This window comes from Anomalospiza imberbis, chromosome 11 (genome assembly GCF_031753505.1).
Source record: "Anomalospiza imberbis isolate Cuckoo-Finch-1a 21T00152 chromosome 11, ASM3175350v1, whole genome shotgun sequence".
NCBI lineage: Eukaryota > Metazoa > Chordata > Aves > Passeriformes > Viduidae > Anomalospiza > Anomalospiza imberbis.
The window spans coordinates 11,925,836-11,952,927 of NC_089691.1; the positions used below are offsets into that span (position 1 = coordinate 11,925,836).

The window sequence follows — 27,092 nt, forward strand, 5'->3', positions numbered from 1 at the left end:
TGGAACCGGGCTGGAACCGGGGCTCGGGAAAAGGGGAACTGCCCTGAACAAACCGGGCTGGAACCGGGGCTCGGGAAAAGGGGAACTGCCCTGAACAAACCGGGCTGGAACCGGGGCTCGGGAAAAGGGGAACTGCCCTGAACAAACCGGGCTGGAACCGGGGCTCGGGAAAAGGGGAACTGCCCTGAACAAACCGGGCTGGAACCGGGGCTCGGGAAAAGGGGAACTGCCCTGAACAAACCGGGCTGGAACCGGGCTGGAACCGGGGCTCGGGAAAAGGGGAACTGCCCTGAACAAACCGGGCTGGAACCGGGCTGGAACCGGGGCTCGGGAAAAGGGGAACTGCCCTGAACAAACCGGGCTGGAACCGGGGCTCGGGAAAAGGGGATCTGCCCTGAACAAACCGGGGGAATCGGGCTGGAACCGGGGCTCGGGAAAAGGGGAACTGCCCTGAACAAACCGGGCTGGAACCGGGCTGGAACCGGGGCTCGGGAAAAGGGGAACTGCCCTGAACAAACCGGGCTGGAACCGGGGCTCGGGAAAAGGGGAACTGCCCTGAACAAACCGGGCTGGAACCGGGCTGGAACCGGGGCTCGGGAAAAGGGAAGCTGCCCTGAACAAACCGGGGGAACCGGGCTGGAGCACACCTGAGGAGGGGAGCTGGCCCAGAACATGGCTGGGATGGGGTCTGGGACATGTGGCAGGGCTCTCTCTGCGTGCAGTGGCGACAGTAGGGGGTCTCATTAATCCGTTCAAAGGCAGGTGCCAAGAGGATGGTGCCAGACTCTTTTTGGTGGTGCCCAGCGACAGGACGAGGAGCAAAGGCCATAAACCAAAACACAAGAAGTTCCACCTCAACATGAGAATTTCCTTAGGCTGAGGGTGGCAGAGTCCTGGAACAGCTGCCCAGGGAGGGCATGGAGTCTCGGGGGACATTCAAGCATTACCTGGACGTGTTCCTGTGTCACCTGCTCTGGGTGACCCTGCCTTGGCAGGGGGCTGGGCTGGATGATCTCCAGAGGTTCCTCCCAACCCTAATAATTCTGTGACTCTGTAGGGGTCTAGGTCTGGAGCAAGTGTGGGATGGTGGAGAGCTGCATGGGACACACGTGGCACAGGGCACACAGGCAGGGACTCTGCTGTGGAACAGAGGCTTGTGCTAAGCCACTCTAGCACAAAAGGTGTCCCGGGCTGGTCCTGTGGGTACTGGAGGGGTAGAGTACTCCATGGGGGAAGCCTGATTCCACAGCCTGGGCACCTGGCATGGCTCAGGGCTTCCACAGAAATCTGCGATGGGAGAATTAAGGAGTGTACTGTGGGGAAGGGGAGCCAGGCTGACAACCCCCATCCTGGCAGAGAAACCCTGGCCAATACTGCACTACAAGATGCAGCAGACATGAATTCAGGCAGATCTAACCAAGCAAAGCACTGCACTCAGGTCAGTGTTCAGACACCCAGGAGGTGTGTTTTATTGCAAAGAAAACAAAACCACAACCCTGCTATTTCCAGGGCCAGACACAAGTGTTTCTAAGTGTTCTCCGGCAGCAATCCCGAGCAGTGGCCAGGGCTTGCAGTTTGTGTCCAGCAGGAATGAAGGTGTTGAGAACGGCCCAAAGCCTGGCTGTCAGCTTAGATGAGCACATGAGGCTCTCATGAGCCAGCACAGATGAAGGTGCTTGTTGTGTCTGACTGTTGGAGCTGTCCCAAACCTGCTGTGAAGGATAGATGTGCTCCTGCATGGCTGCAAAGGCAGATGGGAACAGACAAGTTGCTGATGGCAGTCGCTGCAGTAGGACCCCACTGCAATGCTCTACGGTCACGCTGCAATAGTCCTTAGGATAATGTACCTTCATTTCACACCATATCCTCTGCCAGAGGGATCCTTAAAGTGTCTCTTGAACTGTATTCTCAAGCTGCATTACATCCTTCATTAGCCAGCACAATTACTGGGTCACTCCTCATCGTTTCTTTCCACCCTACATACCCCAAGGCGGCGTGCAGGATGTAGAGTCCTAGGACATGTTAGACTCCATGTTACAGGCACAGTTCCAGATCTCTGGGTGACACCATGGAGTATTCTGCAGCAGGGCCATCCCAGATCACACCTGGCCATGATCCCACAGAGATGGAGAGCCACTCTGCTCTTGGCCGTGCATCCAGACGATGCTATCGCCGGTGTTCCCCGAGGCACTGCACTCCTCACACAGCACCTGATGAAGGCTCCTCACTCTCTCTGAAGAACCACCTCCATTTCAAGGCAGAGTCCCTGCATTCCAGCTGTGGTCCCATGGAGCAGAGGGAGCAAGTGGCAGACAAAGCAGGAAGATGGAGCTGAGACCCTGTGTTGCTACCCAGGGCCTCTATACTGGTGACTCCAGGGAATGTCCCATCTCAATACTTTGCAGACAAGGATGTCCTCACACAAAACATCCTTGACATACCTGGTAAAAGTCCCTCTGCTCACAGTCGAGTCCTCCAGCCCCTCGTGAATAAAGCAGGTTATCCTAGGTAAGTCACAGGAAACAAATACCCAAAGTTAAGGGAAAAGTTCTTTTTTTTTTTTTTAATTTTTTGTTTCCAACTCCCAACTGCCACCAGGTGTCAGTGCGACCAAACATTAGATGGAATTATGGTAATGTCCAAGAAAGTTTTCCAGGAATTGCTTTGTCTCCTGCATCTGCTCTGTCACCTGGCACACTGCTCTGAGAAGTCCAGCTTTCACAGTTTTTATTAAAAAGAAGTTTAACTACATTAGGATGATAGAAAAGCTTCCTGTTACAAATGCTAAGACAAAGGTTTTCTTCCTCTTTACATCCTCCGTGTGCAGAGCTGGAAATGCAAGCACTGGACAGAGTAAAGTGGGCTACCAACAGCCTCTCTACAGTGCTTCCCAGCCTGCAGGTCCCCGGAGATGACCCATCTCTGCAGGGCTGGCAGGAGAGGGACAACAGTGCAATCGACTTGACAAGATCAGCCTAGTGCAAAAAAAATGATACAGAGAAAAAACAAACTGTAAAAGGATAAAAAGTGTCACCAGACTAAAGTGAAATTCTATCAACCAGGTGATTACTGAAGCTAAACTGGGATCATACAGCCAGGTGCACCCTGTCAGAGACAGCAGAAAATTGTCCTCAGCCTCACAACAGCCACCCTTCAAGTGTCTCTCAGATTACCTGGATATTCCAGACCGAGAACAGCATCTCTGGAAAATCGTCCAGGCCATGAGAGGCCAGAAGAGCAAATTAGGAGAACTTGCTAGCTGATTACTGAACCCACATAGCCCCCTTGGTTTCTTTAAAGTTTGAAGACTTTACACGAGATTGGGAGGTGCTGAGCCCAGCCAGAAGCATTGCTTTATCAGTGCCTTGTTGTTTCTCTGAGTTAGGATAGTGGAGAGAAAACAGGGCAGCAAAGTAGCTCTGCAGGGATATGCACCAAAGAAGCGATTTGTGGGTGAAATGATTCACATCTGATTGGTGGCATTGCATTATCTTTTTAACAGCCACTGGGCATTAAAAACATATTTGATGAGGATTATTGGACTTGGAAAGGTTTACACGGTGCAGCTGCCTAAAGGCCACAGGCATGCCAGGCCCCATTATGCTAAGTGCTATAAAACCTCAAATTTTAACTCCATGCTTTAATTTACTCACCATAACAACAATTTGCATTTAATCCTGTGAGCTCCAAAGCGCCTTCAACACAACCAATGGACCTGTGTAGTTTTACTGCACAGACCCATCAAACTCAGCAGGAGCCACCAGTGAGGGGTGGTCAGAGAGGGCCATGTATGGCTGTCTGCATACTTGGATTGTCCCCCACTACCAACTGCTGGGGCAGGAGAAGGAACTCTGAGCATCTCTGCAACCCTACCAAGGTACAAAAGGAGCTGACGATCACTGTGTCCTACATAACACCAGGAAAGATATGGAGGCAGGTTAAAACCACTGAAAATTGGAATCTGGATAAGAAACCAATGGTTATCACCTTTCTTGAATCCCTAATAAACTGGTATCAGAGTGGTCCTACATCGAGGTGATCTGTGATTCAGTTTGCAGGCAAAGCGCTACACAAACTGCAACAGACTCTTGCACCTTGACTTGAGGCACACCCACCAGAGAGAAACATGCTAGAAGTCTCTATGCATACAGTGTTAGATTTACAGGCTGCACATCTGGGGCCTCTATGTACAAAGGTTCCCTTCAAGACTAAGTGTGAAGCTGCATCTCGCAGGAAGCAAGCATGCAGGTCACCACCACTAGGGAGAGAAGTACTGGTGCCTCTGACTGAAGCAAGTCCTTCAATCCCCAATGACAGAAGAAACAAATGTTCTGGGATTTCAGGCTTGACAGTAGTTTAGGCAGGGCTCAGAGAACAATGACACATATTCACGTGCCTTTAGCACACGTCTTCAGGGAGCTGGAGCCTCAAAGTTGCCTGAGGCATGCCTGAGAAACATTCACTGGGGAGCTCTTACATCCAATTCTCATCTCATCAGAACTGGCTCTTCCATTGTTTAAATGCAGTGATTTTAAAGATGTTACCCCGAATTATACCTATGGGATATTAAACACTTCCACCCTTCCCTCAGGGAAAGATGCTGAAATTTAAACAAAAGGATGAGAACATTAGTTGTTTCCCTATTTAAAAAGTTTCACACAGTCTTTATATTTACTGCAAAATGACCAACTGAAACCAAATTAACCTGTAAAATAGAACTGGAGTGGAAAAGGCCAGCAAGTTTAAAACTTACACAAGACAAAGGATATTTTCCTGCTGATTTCCCCAGCTATTGTGAAAGAGGCATGTAAACACCATTTTTGAGAAATGTTCCAACCTAAAGCACATTTCCAGCTAAAATGCTGCACCATGGCACTGAATCCTCTGCAATCAGCCAAGCAAGGGTAAAGTGCTCAAACTCTGCAAGTTCACCTTGGAGTTGTGGAGCTGAAAAAAGGAGTGGGGCTGTTTGTGGTACCAGAGGTGAAATGAAATGACAGCAGGGAGTGGTGGGAAGGGTGTTTTCCCCAAATGTAAACATCAGCTCTCATACAATTAGTAGCTGAATGCTAGAGCACTAAAAAACCTGTTTTCACATGGGGAATGCAAACTCTGCCCAGGACATTGACAGAATGTTGGCTCCCCTCCATCCAGAATGCACAGGTTTTACTGCACCTGCATGGACTGAATGTGGTCTCAAGGTCAGTATTTGGAAAGTAAATTTACTCCCCAAATCTGGACTCTTGGTGGCAGGCAGGCCCACCAGCTTGTTTCTTCAATCCAGACACTCTCAGCCACTACCACAGAGCTACAGTAAGTGCGTTTAAAGGTGATGAAAGCATTGGTGCTACTGATAGGAACACACACACAGAGATCTATAAACCCACCCCTCCCGCTTCCCTCTGTTCCATGATCCTCCTGGCTCCAAGCCTCAGATGCAGGCTCAGGACTTCCATAGGGAAAACTTGCCCAAAGACTTGTTCAAAGGTTTTAAGAAGTTCCTGAGAAGCCACCCGATCCCATGGTCCATCAGTCAAGATAGGAGAAAAACAAGTGTGTTTAAGAGGGTGGTTCCCTCCTTTCTTTTTCTAAAGATGCGTGTCTTCCTCAAACACATCCACATCCTCGCTCGTCTGCTTATTGATCAGGACATCCCAGCTGTCGGGGCCATTGATGGTGTTTCCACCATTCACGCTCGGCTTTTTCTCCTGCATTTCCGACTGGCTGTCGCTGGCCACGTCCAAAGTGGGGTTGTCATGGCAGCCGTTCTCAACAAAGCGCAGCTCCTCGCCGTGCGACTGCCAGGGACGAGAGGACACAAAGGGAGACAAAGGGGGACAGGTCTTAATGCTGCTGAGAAGCACAATCAGACCAGGCTATGAGGGTCACCGAGACCTTTGCAGAGTCAGTGCGAAGATGTAGATTCATTCCCAGCCCAACCCTCACAGTGGAAATGAGCTGTCCTAAGCACATTTGCATCTCTCTTACACCTGAATGAACTCCACTGCTGCTCCAGCAGTGTATCCAGCTATGTCCCATAACTGGGGAAAACAATTGCCCTCTTAACTTTCCAATCTCCTCCATCCCAAGGGCTAAGAGTCTGGCCACCTTCTCCACCCATCCAGTGCTCACCATGTTCTTCATCTTGGGTAGGCGCCTCTGCCAGCAGTTGTAGATGAGCCCCAGGACAATGATGATGGCACAGATGGAGCCGATGATCACCAACACCACAAAGAGCTTCCCATAATCACTGCGCGTCTGGTTAGGGTGCGACTGGCAGCTTGTGGTGGTCGAGTAGTTCTGGATACCAATCTGGAAGGAAGGAAGCAGTACACTAAAAGTCCTGACCTGCAGGCAGATAGAATCCTGTTCAGACTTTCTAGGGTCCAAGTACAGGACCACGAATGTGGGCAGAGGAAGTAAAAGCCAGGGTTGGAGACTCAGGTTGTACACCGTCTTACATTACTAAAAGCTCATAACTATACATAACACCATTTTCCATGAAAACTGACACATCAGCAAATGACAGCAGGCACAATTTTATTTTGCTCACCTGCACAAGGTGTGTACCTTTGTGTACAACAAGGAGGTTTTCTTGGGAGAAACTGTCCAAGACTGAGAGTCCCCAAGACAAACTATCGACCCCTGATGGGTGCTGAGGCTTTGGTAACTGCTTTGCAGAGAATGTAACCCTAATAAATAGGTTTCCATTAAAGCTCAGGTCCTAAGAGGGCATAGTGGTCTTTACAAGGTCTTGAAAGTAGAGAGCAGCCCGCTGAGTCTGAAAGCTTAGGGATAGCTCCCTGAGAAACTGGCCCCCCATGGCTGTCAGCAAACAGCCCAGCATTGGTCCCAGTGACTTGGCAGATTTGAAACAGGTTATGTATCAATTCAGTAGTAAGTGTGATGGGCGTAAGAGAATATCCTCCCTCCTTGTTGCAATCTCATACTTGTGCAAGGGCAGCAATTTGAGCAGAGTTTCATTACTGACAGAGCCAGAGAGCCAGAGGCTTGGGGCAAGGAGGCTCTGGTAGAACTCATATCAACATGGGGCGACAGTTGCAAAGTTAAACCTTGCATCCACACAAATCCTTCTTTCTGGACAGTTCTAGCTGCTGATACTTCAGTCACACAATTTCTACAGGGTTGCAGGGTTGGCTTTTTGCACTTTCACTGGTGTAAGCCAATCAATACACCACTGAGCAGTTAATTTGCTTTGTCTTACTGCACCAGTTTGTTGGGTCAGGGGAAAACCTGAGAGCAGACAGCCAGCAAGGCAGTGGCTCAATCCTGCTGCTAAAATCAGCAAAATTAATCCACTGGTCGGCACAAAGAACTCAAGCAGAATCAGGTCTTCAGTGCCTACATACCCTGTAGGACAAAGGGGCAAAGCCAGAGATCGTGGGACTGATTTGTCCTCATCTCTATCCTTTTCCAAGCTGCCCAGAGTTAGAAGGGAATATGTGAGGCCTAGAGGCAAATGGCAGAGGAGTCTGACAACCATTGACCCACGTCCTCTGCCTGCCCTTGTGGAGGCAGTTGTTTAAAGAGTGGAATGCAGACCCTAGAATTGTAGAAGGTGTGTGAACATGTCAAGAGAAGCCAATGTATGTAAAACAGCTGGAGGGTGAGCAGGGGGGTCTGCAGCACCCACACTGCGTTGGACAATAGTATGGAAGGGGTGACACTGAGAATCCCAACAAAATTAATGTGTGAAAAGCAGTCTCACAATCAAGCCAGAAAAGCAGGGAGGGAAAAACCCATAGTTACTCTTTTAAAAGGAACAGACATTTGATGGTCTGGCCACTACCAGTGAGGGGAGAAGGGAGTTTGCCAAGCATCTGACTCATCTGTTTGCCCTCTGTGGGTTCAGGACTTGGCTAGCCTGAGATATGCTCCTAGTTTTCAAGTTGCTTATTTTAATTGTATGACCGGTCTTAACAAATGGATGCAGGCAGACAGGCTCTTACCTCAGCTAAGCTCCTCTTAACATCCCCCAGTGCCATGAGAACATCTTTTGAAGGGATAACGCCTGTAAAGTAGAGGAAGAGATCAGTGCTGCTCTCAGCTCAGGTTAGTCAGATGTATTCATCAGTATAAAATCCCCAACAGGATGGAGGCAGGGAAACACTTTTGTTCATTGGTGTTTTATGTCAGGAGGCTGAAAGAACACAGGATCACAGACAAGGGCACCTCCAAATACTCTTTAAAGGAGTAAAAAAATCCAAGGATGAACTAATATCAGAGCAACCTAGGTATCCTCCCCACCACCACAGAAGCTCTCAGGATCCGTATCTGCTCTGGGAGTGAGCAGCAGCACTCAGAAAGTCATGGAGACAGGTTCACAGAGGTCATAGAGGTCATAATGTCAACTTTAGAAACCTCTGTCAGTAAGCAGGCAGGAAAAGGACCCCTGTATGAAAACAGGAATAAAGAGATGGTAAAATGTTCCAGTCCAGCTTTTGTTTCTTTGGGGATGAAGGAGGGCACTATGAGGACCATCCTAGTTCAGACAGGACTTCAGAATTGATAGGTTAGGAAGTGAACCAAGAGCAGGCTGTCATATCCTACCATGATGGGGAGTACATAAGGAGAAACCTGACAGATTCTCAGGAAAAGGCAATCCAGGGAGGCAGCAAAGCGCTGAAATGTAAAGTTCAGTGCTTTGTGCAAGCAGTGAGGGACAACCCAGAAGGCAGATGTGAAGAAAGATGTTCTCAATCCCTCTCCATCCCTCAAGTCCAGTGAACACTGAGAACTGGTGGGATTAAAATGGTTTGGAAAGCAAAAGCTTCTTCCAACATGGCTGTGTACCTCCATTTGGGAGCCCCTTAAATACAGTCCCCATCACAGGAAGGCTCCTTCTGCCAGCACTTACCCTGTTCCCCTGCCAGTGTCATTAGCAAGTGCTTGTCATTCTCATTGGGTTTGCTCAGAGAGATGAGCCAGCGGTCCTGCAGCCCCTCTGCCTGCCTGGAGAAGGCATCCTCCACCAGTGCCAACAGCTGGGGACCCCTCTCCAACCGAAATTCCTCCTGCCACAGGAAAGGAACCTTGGTGAGCGCATGGTAGGGACAAGGCAGCTGTAGCACTGCAGGGCTGGTACAGCTGAGACCTCACACGTGCCCAAAAGCCAGCAGTGTTAAACCTGGTGCAACACTCTGCTGCACAGTGCCCCAGGCTGGAGCCACAAACATCTCCTGATGCACCAACCTTCCTCCTCAGCTCCTGTGGCTGCCATATGCTCCACACCTAGCCCAGCTCTCCTGGCACACAGGGATCTTGAAGCAGCACTGTGGTGTAAGGTGAGAAGGAAGCAGCCAGGCTCCCGCCCACAGCCAGCGCTGGGTCAGCAGGTGCCGCTCAGCCTGACGTGCTCCAGCCATCCCTCAGCAGGCGCCTTTGCTGCTTTCTCACTCCTGTGTTTCTATTCTCATCTCCAGTTGCCATGCCAACCTGAAGGCCACATAGATGATTAATAAAATGGAGAGTCTTGTTGCCATGGCAATTTGAAGCGCTCAGGGCAGGCACAGGCCTGTGCCAAAAATGGCCTAATTGGACATCGATGACTGGAGCCTGAATCACAAGAGCCTGGCACTGCCTCCTCTCATGAAAGTATGGGTTTTGGTATGGGGAGGCAGGAGGAGCTGCGTCAGGAAGCAGCACTGTGATGCAGCACCATGATACTCAGCTGCAGCTCCAGCTCATGGTCCCACTGCCAGTCTGAGGCCCTCATTTGGGGGATGCAGAGGAAAGGGGAGCAGCTGAGCCAGGAGCAGGAGGACAGAAGCGAGGTGTTTCTGGTGATGGGGAAAGCAGAGGTTGCAGAGCACTGATCAATTCTCCATGGTGGAGAGGAGGAAGCAGTGAAGGAGCCTGAATGCACCTGTGCCAAGGTGGAGGTCACCTCCCGATGCATAGCCAGGTAGCACTGCTGGGTGAGATCCTGCAGTCCTCACTTGGGCAAACTTTCCAGGTATGTTGAGTGGGAGATTTGCCCAGAGAGAGACTGAAGTGATTCCCTTACCTAGAGCCCACTGGGAAGACAAACAGGCTTCCAGCTTAACACAGAAATACAGACATGATCCCTGCAGCAGGTAAAAGCCTGGTGCCATGAAGTGTATTGAAGCTCAAAGTGCAACATTCTGGAAGGAGCTAAGCACCCTCCTTGTCCCTCAGCTTTTCAGTGGGACTCGATACACACCAGATCATGGCACCAAAACATTGAAATATGCAAAGAATACTCACACTAATTTAAACTACAGCACTTGCAACACAGGTTCTCCCTCAAAACCCCAGAAACCCAAACACCAGAGTTCCAATACAGAAATCAAAAAACAAAAGGGACAGGCAGACAGTAGGTGAGATGCCTAAACTGAGCAAATTACCAAGGGTAGGAAACAAACTGTATCAACATCAGTGGAAAGATGAAGAGCTTGATTCCAGCTTCAGTCATGCAAAGTAGTAATGGAGGCAGGGAATGATGAGATGCTCATGTTAAATATGTATGTTGACAAATGTCCCTTTGAATAAGGGGTAGTACAGCACAAATCATTCACTGGGAAATATGTTTTGAAACATGAAATCAAGTAGAAAAACAGTTCAGTCCTGCCTATCCCAGGGCACCATCTTCCTCCAGCAAGGCAGAACTGAGGATTCAACAGCAAAGACATCATTTGATCAAAAGACATCTGCACATCTGCTTTTCAGTTCTTTCCTTGCAGAGGTTTAAACAACACAAGTACAAGCGACCACAGAAAGGAACTTACTACATATTACAAAATTAACTAGTAATTAAAGTCCACAGAGATGGTGGAGAGAGGGATGGGGACATGAAGGAAACAGGACAGAAAGACTCTGGTTTTCAAGGACTCCTTTTCTGCATTACAATTGTGAACTGTAGCAGAGATACATAAAGTCCTCCACACTGGTTTGCCTAAATTAGGAGGAAAAAGACTGACTTTTCATCTATTCTTAGAGCAGCTGGCATGCCTTACTGTGTATAGGAATTTCCCCATTTTTCCTGTCCCCAAAAAGGTCACCTTTAAAAAAAAGCGAAGCAAATCAACCAAAAACTCATCAGCAGTGGCAAGAGGTCAGTGCCAGAGAGCAACCCTGCAGTAACAGAACCAGCTGGCTCTGCCCACAGCAGGAGCCCCACAAAGCAGGAGTGTAGATGCACAAGGCCAGAACACAATTCCTCAATGAAACATTTTGGTCTCAGGTTGTCAGGCTTATAATAATTTTTTAGAATGATGGAAGTCACCTTGACCCCAGGCCTTTCACAACTGGTTTTTAAGTTCCTGATAAAAGGCCCAGCCGAAGTGAACAAGCCCTTTTATCAGGGATCCACAACAGACTCTGGTCTCATGAATTAACTGCAGCTTTATGAGATGGATGGACAGGCATTGGATTAGCAAAGCATGGCTGGTTAACAGACACAGATAACACACAAGGTAAGAGGGCTGGGAGAAGAGACCCTTAAGGAAGATTTAGTGATAACTGCTTGATACTTATCCATGCACAGTGTAAATGGGAGTCCCTATCCCTCTGAGCCATCGGAGGTTTGTTACTATATGCTAGAAGGAATGGAAGGAAAAGGAAGAGAAGGAAGGAAGGAGAGCTGCATTCAATCCTGTAAGAGGTGCAATGTTAAAAGCTCTCATGTCTCATGACAATCCAGGTACTGGCTGGCACAGACTGGCAGCCAGAAGTTAGTAAAAAATCCAATAAGGAACTGAGATGTGCTAGACTTGGAGCAAAATCATCTCTCTCCACCCACTCTTTTTCCCTTTTGGAGAACAGGAATATTTCTGTCCTTCTCCCCTTCTCTTCACAGCCTCTGTATGTTGAGATTTAGTGCTTTTAAAATGCTTTGTGGTGAAAGCAGACAGCAAGAGCTGTGCCTGCCTTCACATTCCTAAACACCATTGCCCCTGTGCCATCAAATCTCTTTGGGCTGACTTACACAGTCAATGTTATCCGACATATTCAGGATGATATAGTTCTTTCCCGCAAGGTTGCTCCAGTCTTTACAGATCACCTGGAGAGACAAGACAAAGACAGCTGGGTTCAGGTGTGAATGTAACTCTGCTGCTGAAAGCACAAGGGACAGGAGCAAGGCACTGTGCCATACTCCCAGAAGCACTTCTCAAAGGATGTGATTGTCCTTTAACTCTCTGTTCTAAGGAGCAATCACAATTTCAGTGCTAACATAGAACAGGGACAAAGTTACTCTGCCAGCTTGCCACAGCTCAGCTTGACCTCCCTCCTCTATCTAGACTCAAGGAGGACACAGGTTCTCAGTGGAAAACTCTCCAGCCTGCAGCCTTATCAGCACTTTACACAAAACCTAACCAGGAGCCTCTGTGGTCCTTAAACAAACTGGTGAGACAAGGCAGCACTTTGCAAGCAGGATAGGATGCACAGAAGGATTAAGTCACTTGCTCAGGCTCCTGAGTACCATGGGGCAGAAAGCAAAATTAAAAGCTTTGCTTGGTACTTTCTCACCAGTCAGCTCCTGCTACATATCTTCTCTTAACCAGCTGCCAGTTTGCTGGATTCAGGAACTGCAGTTCACCCCTCCTCTCCCACAGGCTCTCCTAGACCAATATCCTCACAAAGAACTGTATTCTGCTCCACCTGCTCCGCATCTGGTCCCTGCAGGCAGCAGTAGCAAAAACAGCACTTTCTTCTCACTCCCCTTCCAGAAATCCTTGGGGCCATGTTTGTCCTGACACTTCCAATAATGCAGGCTGAGGAAACAAGGAGTTTTCTCTGCTGTGCATGCCTCAGAAGAAAGATGTTCAGTTTCTGTTTATCATAAGCTGGATTTTGTGCATCTAGGAAGATGTGAGGGGCCAGGACTTTCACCAAGGATGATGGATGGACCCTTAAGAACTGCTGTGAATAACTCTCCCTGAAAATTCAGTTTTGACTGGGTGAACAGAAAAACATACTTCCAGCAGTCGGACTCAGGGACAGGCTTAAACACTCCCCAGGAGTGAAGTACCCAAATATCCCCACTGCAATCTCCCAGCCCAGCCCCTGCTCCCAGTGCAACCTGTGCCGAGTCCCAGGGCAGCTCCGTTGGCAGCATGGCCATGCGGGCATCCCCAGCCTGGGGTGACGAGCTCCTCTCTGCTGCTGCAGTCTCAGTGGCTGACTCGGTGTCATTCCAAAGAGGATCCAGCGCAGGCTCATCAGCTCTGTCCCACAGAGACACAGAAGAGGGCTGCTGCTCACTACCAGGAAGAGTCTGGGTGCCTGGGGAGCTGCTTGCAGGAGAGGGTGTCCCTACAGGCGTTTCCACTGTCTGCTCTGTTTCACTCAGCATCGTGGGCTCCAGCATCTCCCACCCCACCGTGGGCTCTGACACCTCCTCCCTGGCTGAATGCTCTTCCCCACCAGCCTCCACCGTGGTCTCTGCAAGCTCTGCTCCTGTTGTAGCCACAGTCAGCTCTGAATCTGCTCCCCCAACAGCCCAAGTGTCTCCAGTTGTCACCTCAAAGAGTTCTTCCGAATCAATGGGAGATCTTGCAGCAACAGTAGTAGAAAAAGTAGAGGGCACAGGTAGAAGACCTGGTCCCATGCTGCTCCCAAGGTCTAAGCCTGGAGAAACAGAGTCCTCTTCTTGCCCTCCTAAGGCTGCCTCAGTCACAACACCTGGCCTGGCAGAGGCTGTGGAAAACAGAAGGGAGAAGGAGTCCTCTTGGTCCACTGGTTCAGAAGATGTAACCTCTGGTCCAGAAGTCTGGAGACTCTCCATTCCTCCTCTTGAGTGGTCAATAGGGAGCAGCCCCTCCTCTTCCTCTAGTGTGGAGAAAGGCGTGTGTAAGTCAGGCTCCACAAATTCTGCTGGTGGCTGGACAGTGGCCATTTCCCAGTTGTCTACTTGTGTCCCATTTCGTTTCAGCAATGCCTTCTGAGATGAAGCGGGAAAGGTATAATCTAAAAAGAGATCCAAAAGACTTCATGTTATGTCTGAACTAAGAACTCTGAGAGGCAGAGAATATCCCATTACGCGTCCAGCCACAGGTGGGGGTCAAATGGCAGAGACCCTCCAAGGGCAGGTAGCCTGCCACAGCAAAGAACCATCCCATCCAATATGTGCACTTCTCCATCTACCCATCCCATCGAACCCATATTCCCAAGGCTTAATTTCCATATTTTTCTCTCCACATTAGTCTGTCCATAGGCACTTTCACAGACAGTAATAAATAACAGTTTTGACACCTGGCATGTTTAATTTGAGGTTATGAGTGTTAGGAATCAGCTAGAACCCAGAGATTCATTTCAGATGGGATTGAGAAAGATATGGGGTGGTAGCAGCAGTCAGCCACAAGCTAAATGGGAAATACTACAGAAGAGAAACTAAAGCACAGAAAACCAAATCCTCCTTCCTGGCACAGCTAAGTAATACCACCAAACCCTGAATCAACCTGAGCATATTTGAAATGCAGAATTTTAGTTTGTACAGCACTTCAGAGCAGAAAAGTCATCCCACAAACATCTGCATTAGTTTTGCTTTGCTACAGCAGCTGAATCTAACTCCCCTCCCTCCAACTACAGCCTCTGCTGTTCTGTGGCTCTGACCACGAATGGGAAGTGTTGTTGCTAGACAAACAGATGCTGAAGGAGATGCAGCTCACAAATGTAAGGTCAGAGCAGGCTGGGGTTTCTTCTGAAAGCTGACAAGGAGATGGGGACCCAGGAAAAGGAACGTATCTCTAAGATCAGATATGTTTAGCTCAGGGTGGCAGGCACAAATCCAGCAAGCATAAATCAACCTTCATCTTTCTTGAGAAACTGCTCATACCCACGGAGTTCTGTTTCAGGAGTCTGCATCCCAATTAACTCCCTTTCTCCCCAAGGAAAGCACAGCACATTCTCACTGAGAAGGGAAGGAAGACGATCCCTTCACAGCCAGAAATCTACCCCCTGCTCTGTCTATGGTTATTAAGTAAATGACTGTCTGAAATTCCCAAGGCTCCCCTGTCTCCTCCTGCCTGCCAAAGCAGATGCTCCACTGAGCACAGTGGGCAGCAGCTGTCTGGATGCCTTACAGAGATCTGCACAAAAAACCTCCACGTATCCCCGACTCCAATCCCTCGCTCGCTGCTGCCAGAGTGGGTGCAAGCTCCCAGGCAGAGAGGCCATGTCAGCATACACACCCACTGCCCTGGGTATTCCCTGGCAATCAGGACTGCCCATGCTACTCCTGCCCAACCCTCCTGAGCACAAAACACACTGTTCCATCCACCCCAAGCAGGAGGTGTAAAGATCCTCCTGTTCAGCTGGCAAGTGGCATTTTTAACCCACAGCTCATTCCCTTTAAGGTGTCAGCAGCCCCTCCCAGATGTTGTCCAAAGATGAGTGTAACCCAGCTGCTGACCTCCATGGTGTAGAGACTGGCTCCCAGTTCTGTCTGCAAAGAGGCCACTGGGATTCACTGCCCAGGGCAGGCAGAAGTCATGTTGCTTTGCTGCTGTGTCTCGCTAGAGAGCACCCCTCAGCTGACACCCCACCCAAAGACCCAGAGGATTAAAAGACTTTTGCTTCCCAACAGCAAGCTGGTGATGCTTCCTCACAGGCCAAGGAGGGTGGTAAGAACAATTAGTAGCAGCAGAGACCAAAGAAAACCCACCTCTCCTCCACTGCCTGGCACTGGTCTTCCCAAAGGCCCATTCCAACAGGTAACATTCCAGTGTCTGCAGACATGGTCACTGCCTTGCTGGATAGATGGCAGGAACAGCCACAGGCCATGGGATTGAGGAGGTTTCAGTGGGACTGTCTTCAGACAGATAGTAAAGCTTAGTGCATATCCCAAGGCTCTGCTGCTCCTCCTGCTGCAGGGATAACTCAGGGTTTGCACCAAGAACCCCCTCTGCCCTGACATGCTGGTGGTGAATAGTGAGGGGGTTGCCCTTTAAAACAAGGCCCTGTCAGATGTTATTTTCAAGGATCAGTGATCCAATCTGCCATCTCCTTTGCCGAAAGACATTCTAAGATATTCTCAAGTCCTTTACACCTTCCTCTCTTCCATGCTCTTCTTTCCACCTGGAGCAGAGCATGAACTGGCAGGCAGATGGGCACAGCAAAAAAACAAACCATGAAAAAGCAGCATGAGGTTCTTCCCAAGGGACCAGAAATGCTCCCAGCCTGTCAGCTCTCCTTTGAAGTCACACACTCAACCTTTCCTTAGAGTGCTCTGCCACAGATTAGTTGGCTCCCGTGGGGGAAAGCCCCGCATGGTGCAGCTGTGCCGCCTTTCCACCAACAAGATCTAAAGATCTCAGAGGAACTGCCGCCTCTGCCATCTCTTCCAGGCAAAGAAAGTTTAGGACCCATCCCACTCTCTCCCAGCAGATTTCTATCTTACAAGGCAGCCAAAGATTGAAACCTGAGCTGCTTCTCTAGGCCAACAAATCAACAGGGTAGAAGCAGACACAGGAATCCTCACACTTGCTACTAACTGGGTTAACATTCCCACTTGTCATCAGTTTCCCCATTACCCTGCATGTTAAGCTGGGAACATCCTTCCATCTGGTTCATAAGACCCCACTGAGTAGAAACTCAACTCCTCTCAAATCCTGAGAGGGATATTACTCAGATTCAAGTAGGGAACAGTGAAACTTGAGGCAGAGGGATGCTGGATTGTGTTCCTCAAAACAAGGATCTCTCTATACAACCCAGTTACCAAAGGCGTTCAATCCCTTTCCAGGTTCAGGAAGGATCACAAAATCATCAAGGTTGAAAGAGACCTTCAAGATCTAGTCCAACCATCAACCCAGCAGCATTATTATCATCCCTAAACCATATCTCCAAGTGCCACATCCAGATGCCAACTACGATGAGTCAATCCTTCCTTCCAGACTCTTCAGCTAGACAGTTCCTGTCTGGAATCAGCTCCTCCTGTCTCACTAACAAGGGCATCTGCCAACTTCTCAAGATCAGATTTAAGGCACTTTAAGGCACTCATATTTCTTTTCGTTTACACCCCTGCTCTTTGATTTGAAGGAAGTTTTGCATGCTGTCCATCTCCCTGGTATGATCTCAGCCCCTAAGCTGGTCCCAGCATATTCTTCCCAAGCCTCCATCCAGACAAGCTAGCCTGTCACTCATCTGTGCAATGCAGAGTTAAGAGCTTGCCCATTTGAAGAGTCTTCTCAGCATTTCCATTGATTCCTATTCCCTCCAGCCCTAAGGGAACTCAAAGAGCAACTCTCATTTTTAGCATCTCTTCCAGCATTCAGGAGTTCCCCTTCAGCAAGTGGTTCGCAACCCCCCTGGCCCACCTGGCTGTCCTCTACCTGCAGCAGACCCAATGCACCTGGTTCCCATGCTCTGGGCACATGGCAGTGCACTCGAAGACCTTCCCACCTTCCAGTGCCAGTGCCATCCACTTCCCTTCTCACCATTTCTGTGGAGAGAAACAGCAACCACAGAACAGAGAGGCAGAGAGACACAGCAGCCTATGCTCCTGCTGCAGGAATGGGACAGAGTCTTCTGCTAAAGGAGACAGGTATTATGGAGCTGGCTGCAATGCCAGATTTGCCTGGCTCGTTTATCAGCTCATCTAATTTCAGGGAGGAAGCAGAGCTCTGCCAAGCCCAAGGATGCCTGAGAAGAGAGAAGGTAGTAACTGCACACACCATCAGCTCCTTCCCTGACAGGGTCTCCTGTCTCCCACCAAGATCAGGAGTAGGCTGGAGCACAAGAGGAGTGTGTGGCCACACACAGATATGGCACGTGCCCCTTTCCCGCCACAACAAGAGCAGCCAAGCCACAATGGAGCCAGCCTGATCACAGGGGGGGACAGCTCAGGAGAGCCAACCACTGGAACGATGAAACTGTCCCAGCACCTCTGGCAAACAGTCTAGCAGGGATGGACCAGAGGAGTGTAGCAGGCAGACACAGCTATACATCATGTACCCTCCCAGAGCTTCTCAGCCACACCATCCCCTTGGGAGGATGGTTCACCGATATGAAATTACACACCTCTGTCTCACCTCTTTACCACCACATCCTTAGCTTCACCCCTTAATGGCTTCCATCAGTGGTGATATTATGCATATTGCAGCATCCAGCTTCCTCCCACAATCACCCAGCTTTTCCCTTCCAAGCTCTCTCACAAAACCCCTCAGGCAGTATTTTTAAAATAAACCATCTTTCACAGCCTTTCCAAGTCTTGCCCTTTGCATCTCCAAGCAGACCCAGACCTGGGTCACACAGATCCATTTTCTTTGCCTGAGGAGATGATTTTCCCTGGGAGAGGTGAACATGAGCTTCAAACTTCTGCAGAAGCCACCATTCAGGCAATGTCCTGCTTTCTTCAAAATCAATACCAGAACTTCCCTGACACCAGATGGACCAAGACATGGCACTGTACCAAAGCACAATTCCCCAGCCAGACATTTAATTCATTACATTTCTGTAATGATGCTTCTCCGTCATTCAGAAGAGCTGGTCTCAGTCAATGCCCTACAAGGTTCCCTACCCTGTATTTGCTAATAACTGTTTAAAGCAACTACGACAACTCAGGAAGAGGGTGATCCTCATTGTTTTTAGTACACATAACCTGACCATAAGGTGTTTATTGGATTAAACTGGAAGATCATGTTAACCAGTGATTGAATTACTGATAACTAGAAGGTACTGTAATAAAGACAAGACCATTCCTGGGTTCCAATCACAACACATAGCATCATTCACACTAAAACATCTGCCAACTTTGGGAATCATATGGTGCACTCTACTGAAAATGCAGCCAGGCCTGAAACTGCATCTGATCTCTTTTTTTGCAGTACAGAACAGTATGGCTTACTGCAAAAAAGTCAAACTCCAGCTGATTGAAACCACAGGGGGATTTCAAGGAGGCAAAATACAATTACTGGTGCTGGAATTAAGCCAGTTGGGGCTAATATACTAATCTTCCAGAAGAGCTAGGAGAGGTTATTATCTGTGACTCCAAGACAAGTCCACACACACAAAAGAGATCACAGTCAAAAGAGAGACCCAAAGTAGCAAAGTGATTAGACCTCATTACGGTTGAATTTGCTTGAGGTACAGACCTGGCACCAAGGATTACAGGTGTTCCCATACAGCCTCATACCTGATTCCAGCTCAGCACATAGACTGCAATAAAGGCAGAATAAGCCATCTTCACCCAAACACAGTCAGTCAAGGAAAACCCTGCCCACAGAAACCCTCTGTCACAGGTCAGCCTTTGGCAGCAATGTCTTCACAGAGCTAGCTTTTCCCAGGATAGATCACCCCTGTCCCTGTACACTAAACCAGGGCATAAACAAGAGGCATCCCAGGAGCCGAGCTAGGGCAGGCGGCTGCTCAGCACTAAGCTGCTTATGGAGGCAGTCTTTACCAGGTGCTTCATTTCATTAATGATTGGCTTGAAGATGGTATTAAGAACTGCAGATCTGCTGTCAGTCTGGATGAAGAGGCAGTAGATTTCAGTAAGGCTGAGAGATATCAGGATGTCTCTTGCCAGAGGCAAGTAATTCATCATGGAAAGAATTGAATCTTACTATCAGAGAAGATGGAAGGTATTTTATTCCATTAGCTGGTCAGAAAACTTACTTTTTCTTGAATCTAGTCTTTCTGATATGTCTGTCCCACTATTCCTCCTCTAACTCCCCTGGGAATCCCTTCTGCTAATTACTATGAATAATTAAAAGATTACAATTTCCTCCCCCATCCCACAAAGCACCACATGCTGTCCTAGGAAATCACCAGTCTATAAGACTAGATTGGATAGCTCCCAGTACAGTCATCCCTTGGTCTTCAACCACCTTGGAGCTAAAATAGCAGTCCCTGGCTGTAATGAAGTGAGCTTCATGCCAGCCCACTGTAACACTGGAAAATGGGATGATGCACTCCAGTCCTTGAGCACTCAGCTGTTGGGCAGGGGAGGAGAGGGACTAAGTGCCCTCATGCACTAGACATTCACAAGTCTTGTGTCCATTTTCAGGAGCCCACACTTCACAACAATTAATAATTAGGCTGCCTCACACTCGAGCCTTCACTGGAAGAGAGGAACATGTGGGGCAGTGCATCCTGACCGGGCCAAAGGAGAACACTGAGCTGCAAACAGGGAGAACTCCAGGGTGGATACACCACCATGTAACTCCTTCACCAGAAACAAGGGATTCAAAGAGACCTACAACCCTATTGACTCCCATCTTCTAGCCCTAAAGCTGGATGAGATGTTTTACCTGCTGCCAAGGACATCTGTGTAGCAGCAGGAAACACAGGGGACTGGAAGCCTCCAGGCAAAACAAGATGGAGAAATGGGACGAAAGGAAAGGAGGATAGGAAGAGCCAGACACAAGACTCTGCAGGTCCACTGAGCTGATCTGTGGCTCAGGCCATTTTGCTACCAAAGGTGAAGCAAAGCAGCCAAACCCAAACTATAACCAGAAGCTTCTGGGTTCCCTGGAAGCCTGAAGGGATGCAGAAGTAACAAGTTTACAGCTCCACTGACTTGCCTTTTAGCTGCAGTACAAATCACACTACTTGTTTCCATAAGGATAAAGCATCCAAATTGCCATCAGACCTAATCCATCTCCTCCACATGTGGCTCCACTGGAGAGCAGCTGTGCATGGGGTGACACACATGCAAGTGCACACTTCTGTGCACCCTCAGACAGACTGAGACAAATGTCAGGGCCCTTCCAAAGGTTGGTGCTCACTGATGTCAATATAGAATCACTCTTCTGTAGCACATTATTCAGGAGAACCAGAGCCCTAGGCTGAGTTGTGCTCTGCCACTGGGAGTTTGTTCTCACTTTCTAATGGACTAACAGGTGGCCCTAGAAATGTTTTCTATAAATATTTTTAAAGGATGTTTTTTTGCACTTAACATAAAAAAAAAAAAAAAGCAGCAGCTGCAGATTGTTATTGCTTTTTAGCTCTTGCAGCCTTGAAGTCACAAAAAGGCAGGGGAGTCTCCCCACACAGAGTTCAGACGGATATAAAAAAAAAAGAAGAGATGGAAATAACTAATACAGCTTTTGAATAGCAGGAGATATGGCCTATCTGCAAGACCCCCACCAGTTCAGGCCCAATATCTTTGTATAAAGACAAAAAGAAGCCAGCACAGGTCTCCTTTCATAGCAGGTAACTTCCTCTCTTTAGGAGTACAACAATCCTGTTCTGTGCCTTGACTGAGGCAGTGTTTCCAAGTGTGTGCCTGGGACAGAGCTACCAACTATGCTGGGCTACTCTTCACTGAATGAAATCTCACATAAGGAAAACTTACACTACAAACTTTTTTTCCTTAAAGAGCAGCTGTTTAAAACTGTTTAATGGGTTTATACATGGAAAATAACCTAACAGATGTCATCACACAGATCCACAGTGTATCACATGGCAACTGCCACACATGCAGCATGTAAGTTCCATCAGTTGGGTGCATCTCTCATACAGAGGCTTTGCATGACAGGAGAAGACTGCCCAATTTAGGGATGCTATTACAATATCCTTTATTGTAAAATGACACACAGCAGGTTTCTAATTAAATTTTAAGTAGAAATGTGCTCCCAGCTCTTGAATAATTCAAACTGTTCTATTAACCAAGGCTCTGAAATGCCATTGAGACATGAGCTCTGGACACAGCAACTGTCAGGGGAAGAAACAGCACTTGGAAGCAGAGCAGTGGTTAGCTGGGCAGCGGATAGGGCAAGGTATGCATAAAGGACAGCTGAAAGAGCACATCTGCTCCTGGAGGAAAGAACTGCAGGCGAGAACGGAAGGAGAGAGCAGCGTGTTCTGCATGCAAATGGGGCGAGGCACGTGCAAGAGGCAAGGCTGGGTTCAGTACCCAGTCATCCCGCTCTCAATGCACAAGCACATGCTGTTCTCCAAGTCACGTCCCGATCTGTGAGGACATGCAGGTGCCTGCTGGCACACCAAGAAAAGCGTCGCTGAGCGCTGCCAGCGCGCGAGAGCAGCTGAGCCAGAGCGTGTCCCAGGGATGCGCAGCAGGAACAGCACCATCCCAACGGCTCCATCCCAACAACGGCGCCGTCCCAACGGCGCCATCCCAACAGCACATCCCAACAACGGCTCCATCCACCCCCAGCACTGCTGCACAGCACAGCTGCCCCACGGCCAGGCCTGCAAGTGCCCCAGGGCAGCCAGAGCACAGCCAGACAGGTTTAGCAGCACTGTCAGTGAGCAAAGGGCTTTGGAGACCTAAGCTGGGATGGCCCTTGCCCCACATAGCGTGCATTGTGCCCCAGGTACAACCCAAGCCACAGCTCTGCAGCAGCTCTCAGCCCTGTGTGAGCACAGGTGTTTTTTAAGGTCACAGAAATAGGGGAGGAGGTAAAACAAGACTTGTGCTTTCTAATTGCAGAACTCAGTCAGATCTGCTGAGAGCGATACTGCATAAGGGAGGAGGGATAAGGCTGAAGCCTGGCCCTTGGGTAACACTTAATACACGCCCCACATGACACTTAAGAGCAGAAGCATGTGAAATAATCTCCTAAACTACTGGAAACCCTGCAATGCACCTCCTTCTTCCTCTCATTCCTCTCTCTGAGAGCATCTCAAAGCCAATGAGGGGCTTGGGGAGAGACGACTGAGGGGACTCGGTGGTCTCAGAGAAACACTCCAGAGAGGAAAGTGAACTCAAAGGCCAACGAAACCCATTTTGGTCATGATCTCTCAGGAAGTAGCAGGACAGGGTAGGCAACAGGACAGCTGCCCAAGGGACAAAACCTGCTGTTTTCTCTTGGACCAAGTCCCCACTGAAGTCACAGAGTGAGGAATCCAGAATTTGACCCAGGGAACTCAGTTCTGACTCAAACGCTAAGATGGCCTTGATCTCTCAGTCAGGCTCTTGAGACCTTAAAGTTGTGCTTAATAGACAGCAACAGAAAAAAAAAAACAAGAGAGAAGAGAGCATAAAGGGGAGAAAATGAAAGGAGGGCATGAGGCAATGGGAAATTAGATGGAGGCAGTGCTTTTCCCAGCTCATAGCAGCTCAGGAATAAAAGCTCAGCTGTAACTTGGTTTCTAAAGCCTGTGCTTGCTCAGGGTTCATTGGGGACACATCAGGCACTGAGGTGAGAAAATAGAGCTGACATTTAATCTCAGGCCCTCCTAGCAAGAGATGTGTCAAAGCAGGAAGATAGATCCCTACATCCTGAAACTTCCCCAGAGTCCTTGCAGAGTGGGAGGAAGAATGGGGTAAAAAGAACTTACCTGTTGCTGGTCCCAAGTCCAGGCTGGAGTCGTTGAGCTCTCCCCCATCTTCCCAGAAGTACTGTGGGGGCTGCAAGATCTTGGACTCCTCATTCTCCTCACTAGCAAAGCCTGACCCTGGAGCAGCATGCAGAGAGCCAGGGGCAAGATCTGGCTCTGCAGCCTCCGATCTCGTTTGCTCATGGGAATTCATGGCCTCCAGGTGGGACATCATAGCAAATTCCAGCAGGGAAGTTGATGTGAGGCCATCGGCAGTTGGGTCCTCCGAGGAGGCAAAGCAGAGGCACAAGGTCCCTGTAAAATGACAGAAAACACACATCAGAGAGAGGAATGACACCCACTGGGCTTGTCTTGCCCTTGAAGTCTATTCCTGCCAAACCAACCTGCCCTGAAGACAGGCTGTGCTCTCAGCTGATGAGGAAAATTAGGGTATTTTGGGAAACATCCACAAGCATGCAGAGGAGCATTCACATCCAGGGGGAGTCAGTGCCAAGCAATCATCCAGCCTGGGGCACCTCTTTCTGGGGTGATGATTCACCCTCTCTGAGGTGTTTTTGCCTCTGTTAAAGGATGAGGTGCCTTGTTAATCAGCCATCCTGGAAAGGAGGTGGAATGTCATATACCTCAGCCATGAAACTCTGGCCTTGTGAAAACAATGACAGTTTCTATCAGACTGTCCTGATCTACAGCTATATTATATGCAGGGAGGCTGATTCAAACCAATATTATTTACAACCAGCATTAATTATGTTTTAAATCTGTAGGGTGAAAATCTATTTTTTGGTTTGAACTTCAATCCACTCACATTGTTGGTTTTCATAAGGAAGGGCTGACCGTTACAGGTAACAATTACATTGTGACAACAGCAAACATCCACCTAACACTAAGCAGGAAATCAAGCTGCATTTCACACTTTTCTATCAACATTACACTCCTATTGTTTCCATTTTAACTATTAGAAGGATTGACTGACACTTCTTGATTCCTAGATGAGACTTTAATTGTGATTTGTGTCAAGGTACATTCACATGCATATTGAACTCCAATCAAAATGCAAGAAAACAGCACCTGGGACGTGGCTTTATTCAGCTACTAAATACTATTATAAATATGGAGGCATAAGGAAAAAATAAAATTACCAAAAGCTGTTTTATATTTAAAACCGTTTTTGTTAAGCAAGTGAAGTAACTAATCTGGGTGAACTGAACCATTTGCTTTGCAGCCCTCTATCATTCAGCACATCAAAGCTACAAGATCTCATCCTCTCACAGCTGATTTTTATTCATAGATTAGAAGGAAAAAGGACAAGTTTTCTTGCTTTCTCAGCTCAGACTCAGTTCCTCAATTGTTAATGAAGAGTCACTGAACTGAACTAATTGAATAAGCTGAGATGAAGGCTAATTTGGTATTTTTCTTTGATAACTGATTTTCTAGACAACAGAAATGCAGCAGCTCTAATCCATCTGGACTTCAGTCAAACATCTGATACAGTGCCTCATGAGGAATTACAAGAGACACAAGAAAAGACACCTATTAGCAGGAAAACTGTAAGGCATTGGCTATACAAAAAAATTACAGAGGCTTGTGCTGGAGGGAGGCTACTAGTAAAATTCCTCACGGTTTGTCTTTGGATCTGCTGTTCTATCACATTTTCCGAAGTGACCTTGGAACAAAAAGTAGGAAGGTGATAATGAAATTAGCCAAGGACACAAAGCAAGGAGACATCCTCGCTGCACAGAAAAAACTATAGGTACAGCTAAGTGATCTTGAGAATGGGAATAACAGAAATATTATGAAAAGAAAGAGCATAAAGTGATAAGCCCCTTGAGAACTAGCACAAAACATTTCTGATACAAGCAGGGAAAACATCCATCAGAAATGTCTTAAGAGGAGAAACTCCTGTATTAGGAACAGCTCTGAGTTATCACTGGAATGCAGATGTGAAAATCCTTGCAGAGTAGTGAAGTATTAGAAACAGAGATTTTACAAAGCACTGCTGAGACATCACCTGGGTGCTGCACACAGATCTGGATACACAAGGCCTGAAATTATTTAAGCAGAGCTGAACTGCCTTCAGGCAAGGGCACAGATGAGGCAACCTCCTGATGTTGCTACCCACCACTGTGCCCTACAACGGCACATCCCAGAAGCACAAATCCAAATCAGGGCAAGTGCTAAGATGAGCTATGGAGCAAAGGCAGATGGGTCGGCGCCGGTGCAATCATTGAAAACATTGGCAAGTTGGCACAGAAAGTTTGGGATTCACTGCTCACCTGACAGACTGATTACCAAACCTGTCCTGGGAATACTAGAAGCCAGAAATGCATTTCTTAAGTCTTCTGCCTGTTCTGACCCTCTCCACCTTCCTTTACTATTCTCTAAACTCATCAAAATCCAATATTGGTTACCCTTTCACATACACACTTGAGCCAGGCTTCAGCCCTTCTCAGTCTTGTTTATTGATCCAAGGTAAGATCAGCTGAGGCCTGAGCAGAAACAAAAAGGGAATGGCAAAAGAGGCAGAGTATCAAAGGGGAAGGAAGCTACTGCAGCATCACAGAGCCAACCAAAACACCTCAGGGCATCTCTAGGGATGTGCCAACTCCTCAGCCATGCACAAACAGTGAAGTCCACAGCTGGAACCAAGAGCCTGCACACCCCCTGTGCGTGAGCACAGACCCAGGAAGATCTGGTCAGGACAGCCCCGTGCTGGTTCAGGGGTGCTCAGCAGGCTCCAATGTGAGCTTCCCCAGCTGACAGAAAACACCTGCATCACTGATGGAGCACCAGAGAGAGCACTTGTCTTGAGGAGCTTACAGCTTAAGCAAACATGACAGAGAGCAGCAATGAGGAGAAAAGAAACATTATTCTCAAAGTTATACATCAAAGGAGACAGAAGGATAGGAAGAGACCATGGCAGGTCCAAGGCCACATGGATTATTTGGGTTATATGTGACTGTAACTGACTGCCTGGATCCTGAGCAAGCTCTTTATCCACCCCAATGCCTCAGTTTCCCCTGACTCCCATTCACAGAGACATGGCTGATGTGGCACCTCAGCTTTCCAGCCATACTACAAAGCACATCCTGGGTCTCCCCAGCAGCCAAGCAAAGTCTCAAAATGTACCTCTGTGCCAGCATCTACACTGCTTCAAACCTCTTTTCCATCAGCTACACTCTGTTAGGGCTGCCTACAGAGCTCAGGCAGAGCCCATCCTACCCCTTCTACAACACACATCTCATGGCAGGTGAACCTGGTAATCCAGGGAGATATTTCCATCCACGTGGGAAGCTCAGATGCTGGGAATTTGTTTACCCTCCTTTAACTCTGAAGTGTTTACCCAGTTAAAACCCCCTAAGCTGCATTATCTGGTTTACTGGGATGCTGTGCTTTCCTCAGCCCGGGATAAAACTGCACCACCTCATCCCTAAGAATGAGTCATGCACAGCCTGAGCAAGACAGGTGGGGTCTGATCTACGGGCACAGGATGCAGAAACTGGGGGAACCCTCTGTGCCAGCACCAGCTTGAATGCCCCAGGGCTTAAAGAACCACCACACCAGGGTACAAATCAGTACCTCTCGAGACACCATCCTGACACCACTTCATTCATGCCTTCTGCACCAGCAGCAAAAATCCAAGGGCTTGGGGTGCCAAAAAGCAGCCCGAAGATTTGCCATCTTCCCCCTCTCTTTCAAGCCTCTCAGAAAGGAGCTCCACACAGCTGTCAACTCCAAGGCAATGAAAGAATCAAAGCATGAGCTGAGCTGGGAGGCAGGGGAGCACAGCTGAGAAAGGAAATCTAATGCCCAAGATTTCAGTTGCAGGCCATTTTCCTCCTAGGACGGGTAACAGGGATTAGACAACT

General features: G+C 48.4%; 1 protein-coding gene across 1 annotated transcript in view; it reads right to left on the reverse strand.

Moving 5' to 3' along the window:
- Positions 1-1,439: 1,439 nt before the first annotated feature.
- PODXL2 (podocalyxin like 2) overlaps positions 1,440-27,092 on the reverse strand; it is a 32,314-nt gene continuing 6,661 nt past the window's right edge. Inside the window, exons 2-8 of the mRNA XM_068201947.1 lie at positions 23,227-23,520; positions 13,064-13,950; positions 11,969-12,043; positions 8,879-9,035; positions 7,971-8,032; positions 6,133-6,312; positions 1,440-5,798 (exon numbers count right to left, since the gene is read on the reverse strand). Of these exons, the coding sequence (XP_068058048.1) occupies positions 5,589-5,798; positions 6,133-6,312; positions 7,971-8,032; positions 8,879-9,035; positions 11,969-12,043; positions 13,064-13,950; positions 23,227-23,520 (1,865 nt within the window). The 3' untranslated portion in view covers positions 1,440-5,588. The remainder of the gene's footprint in view (positions 5,799-6,132; positions 6,313-7,970; positions 8,033-8,878; positions 9,036-11,968; positions 12,044-13,063; positions 13,951-23,226; positions 23,521-27,092) is intronic.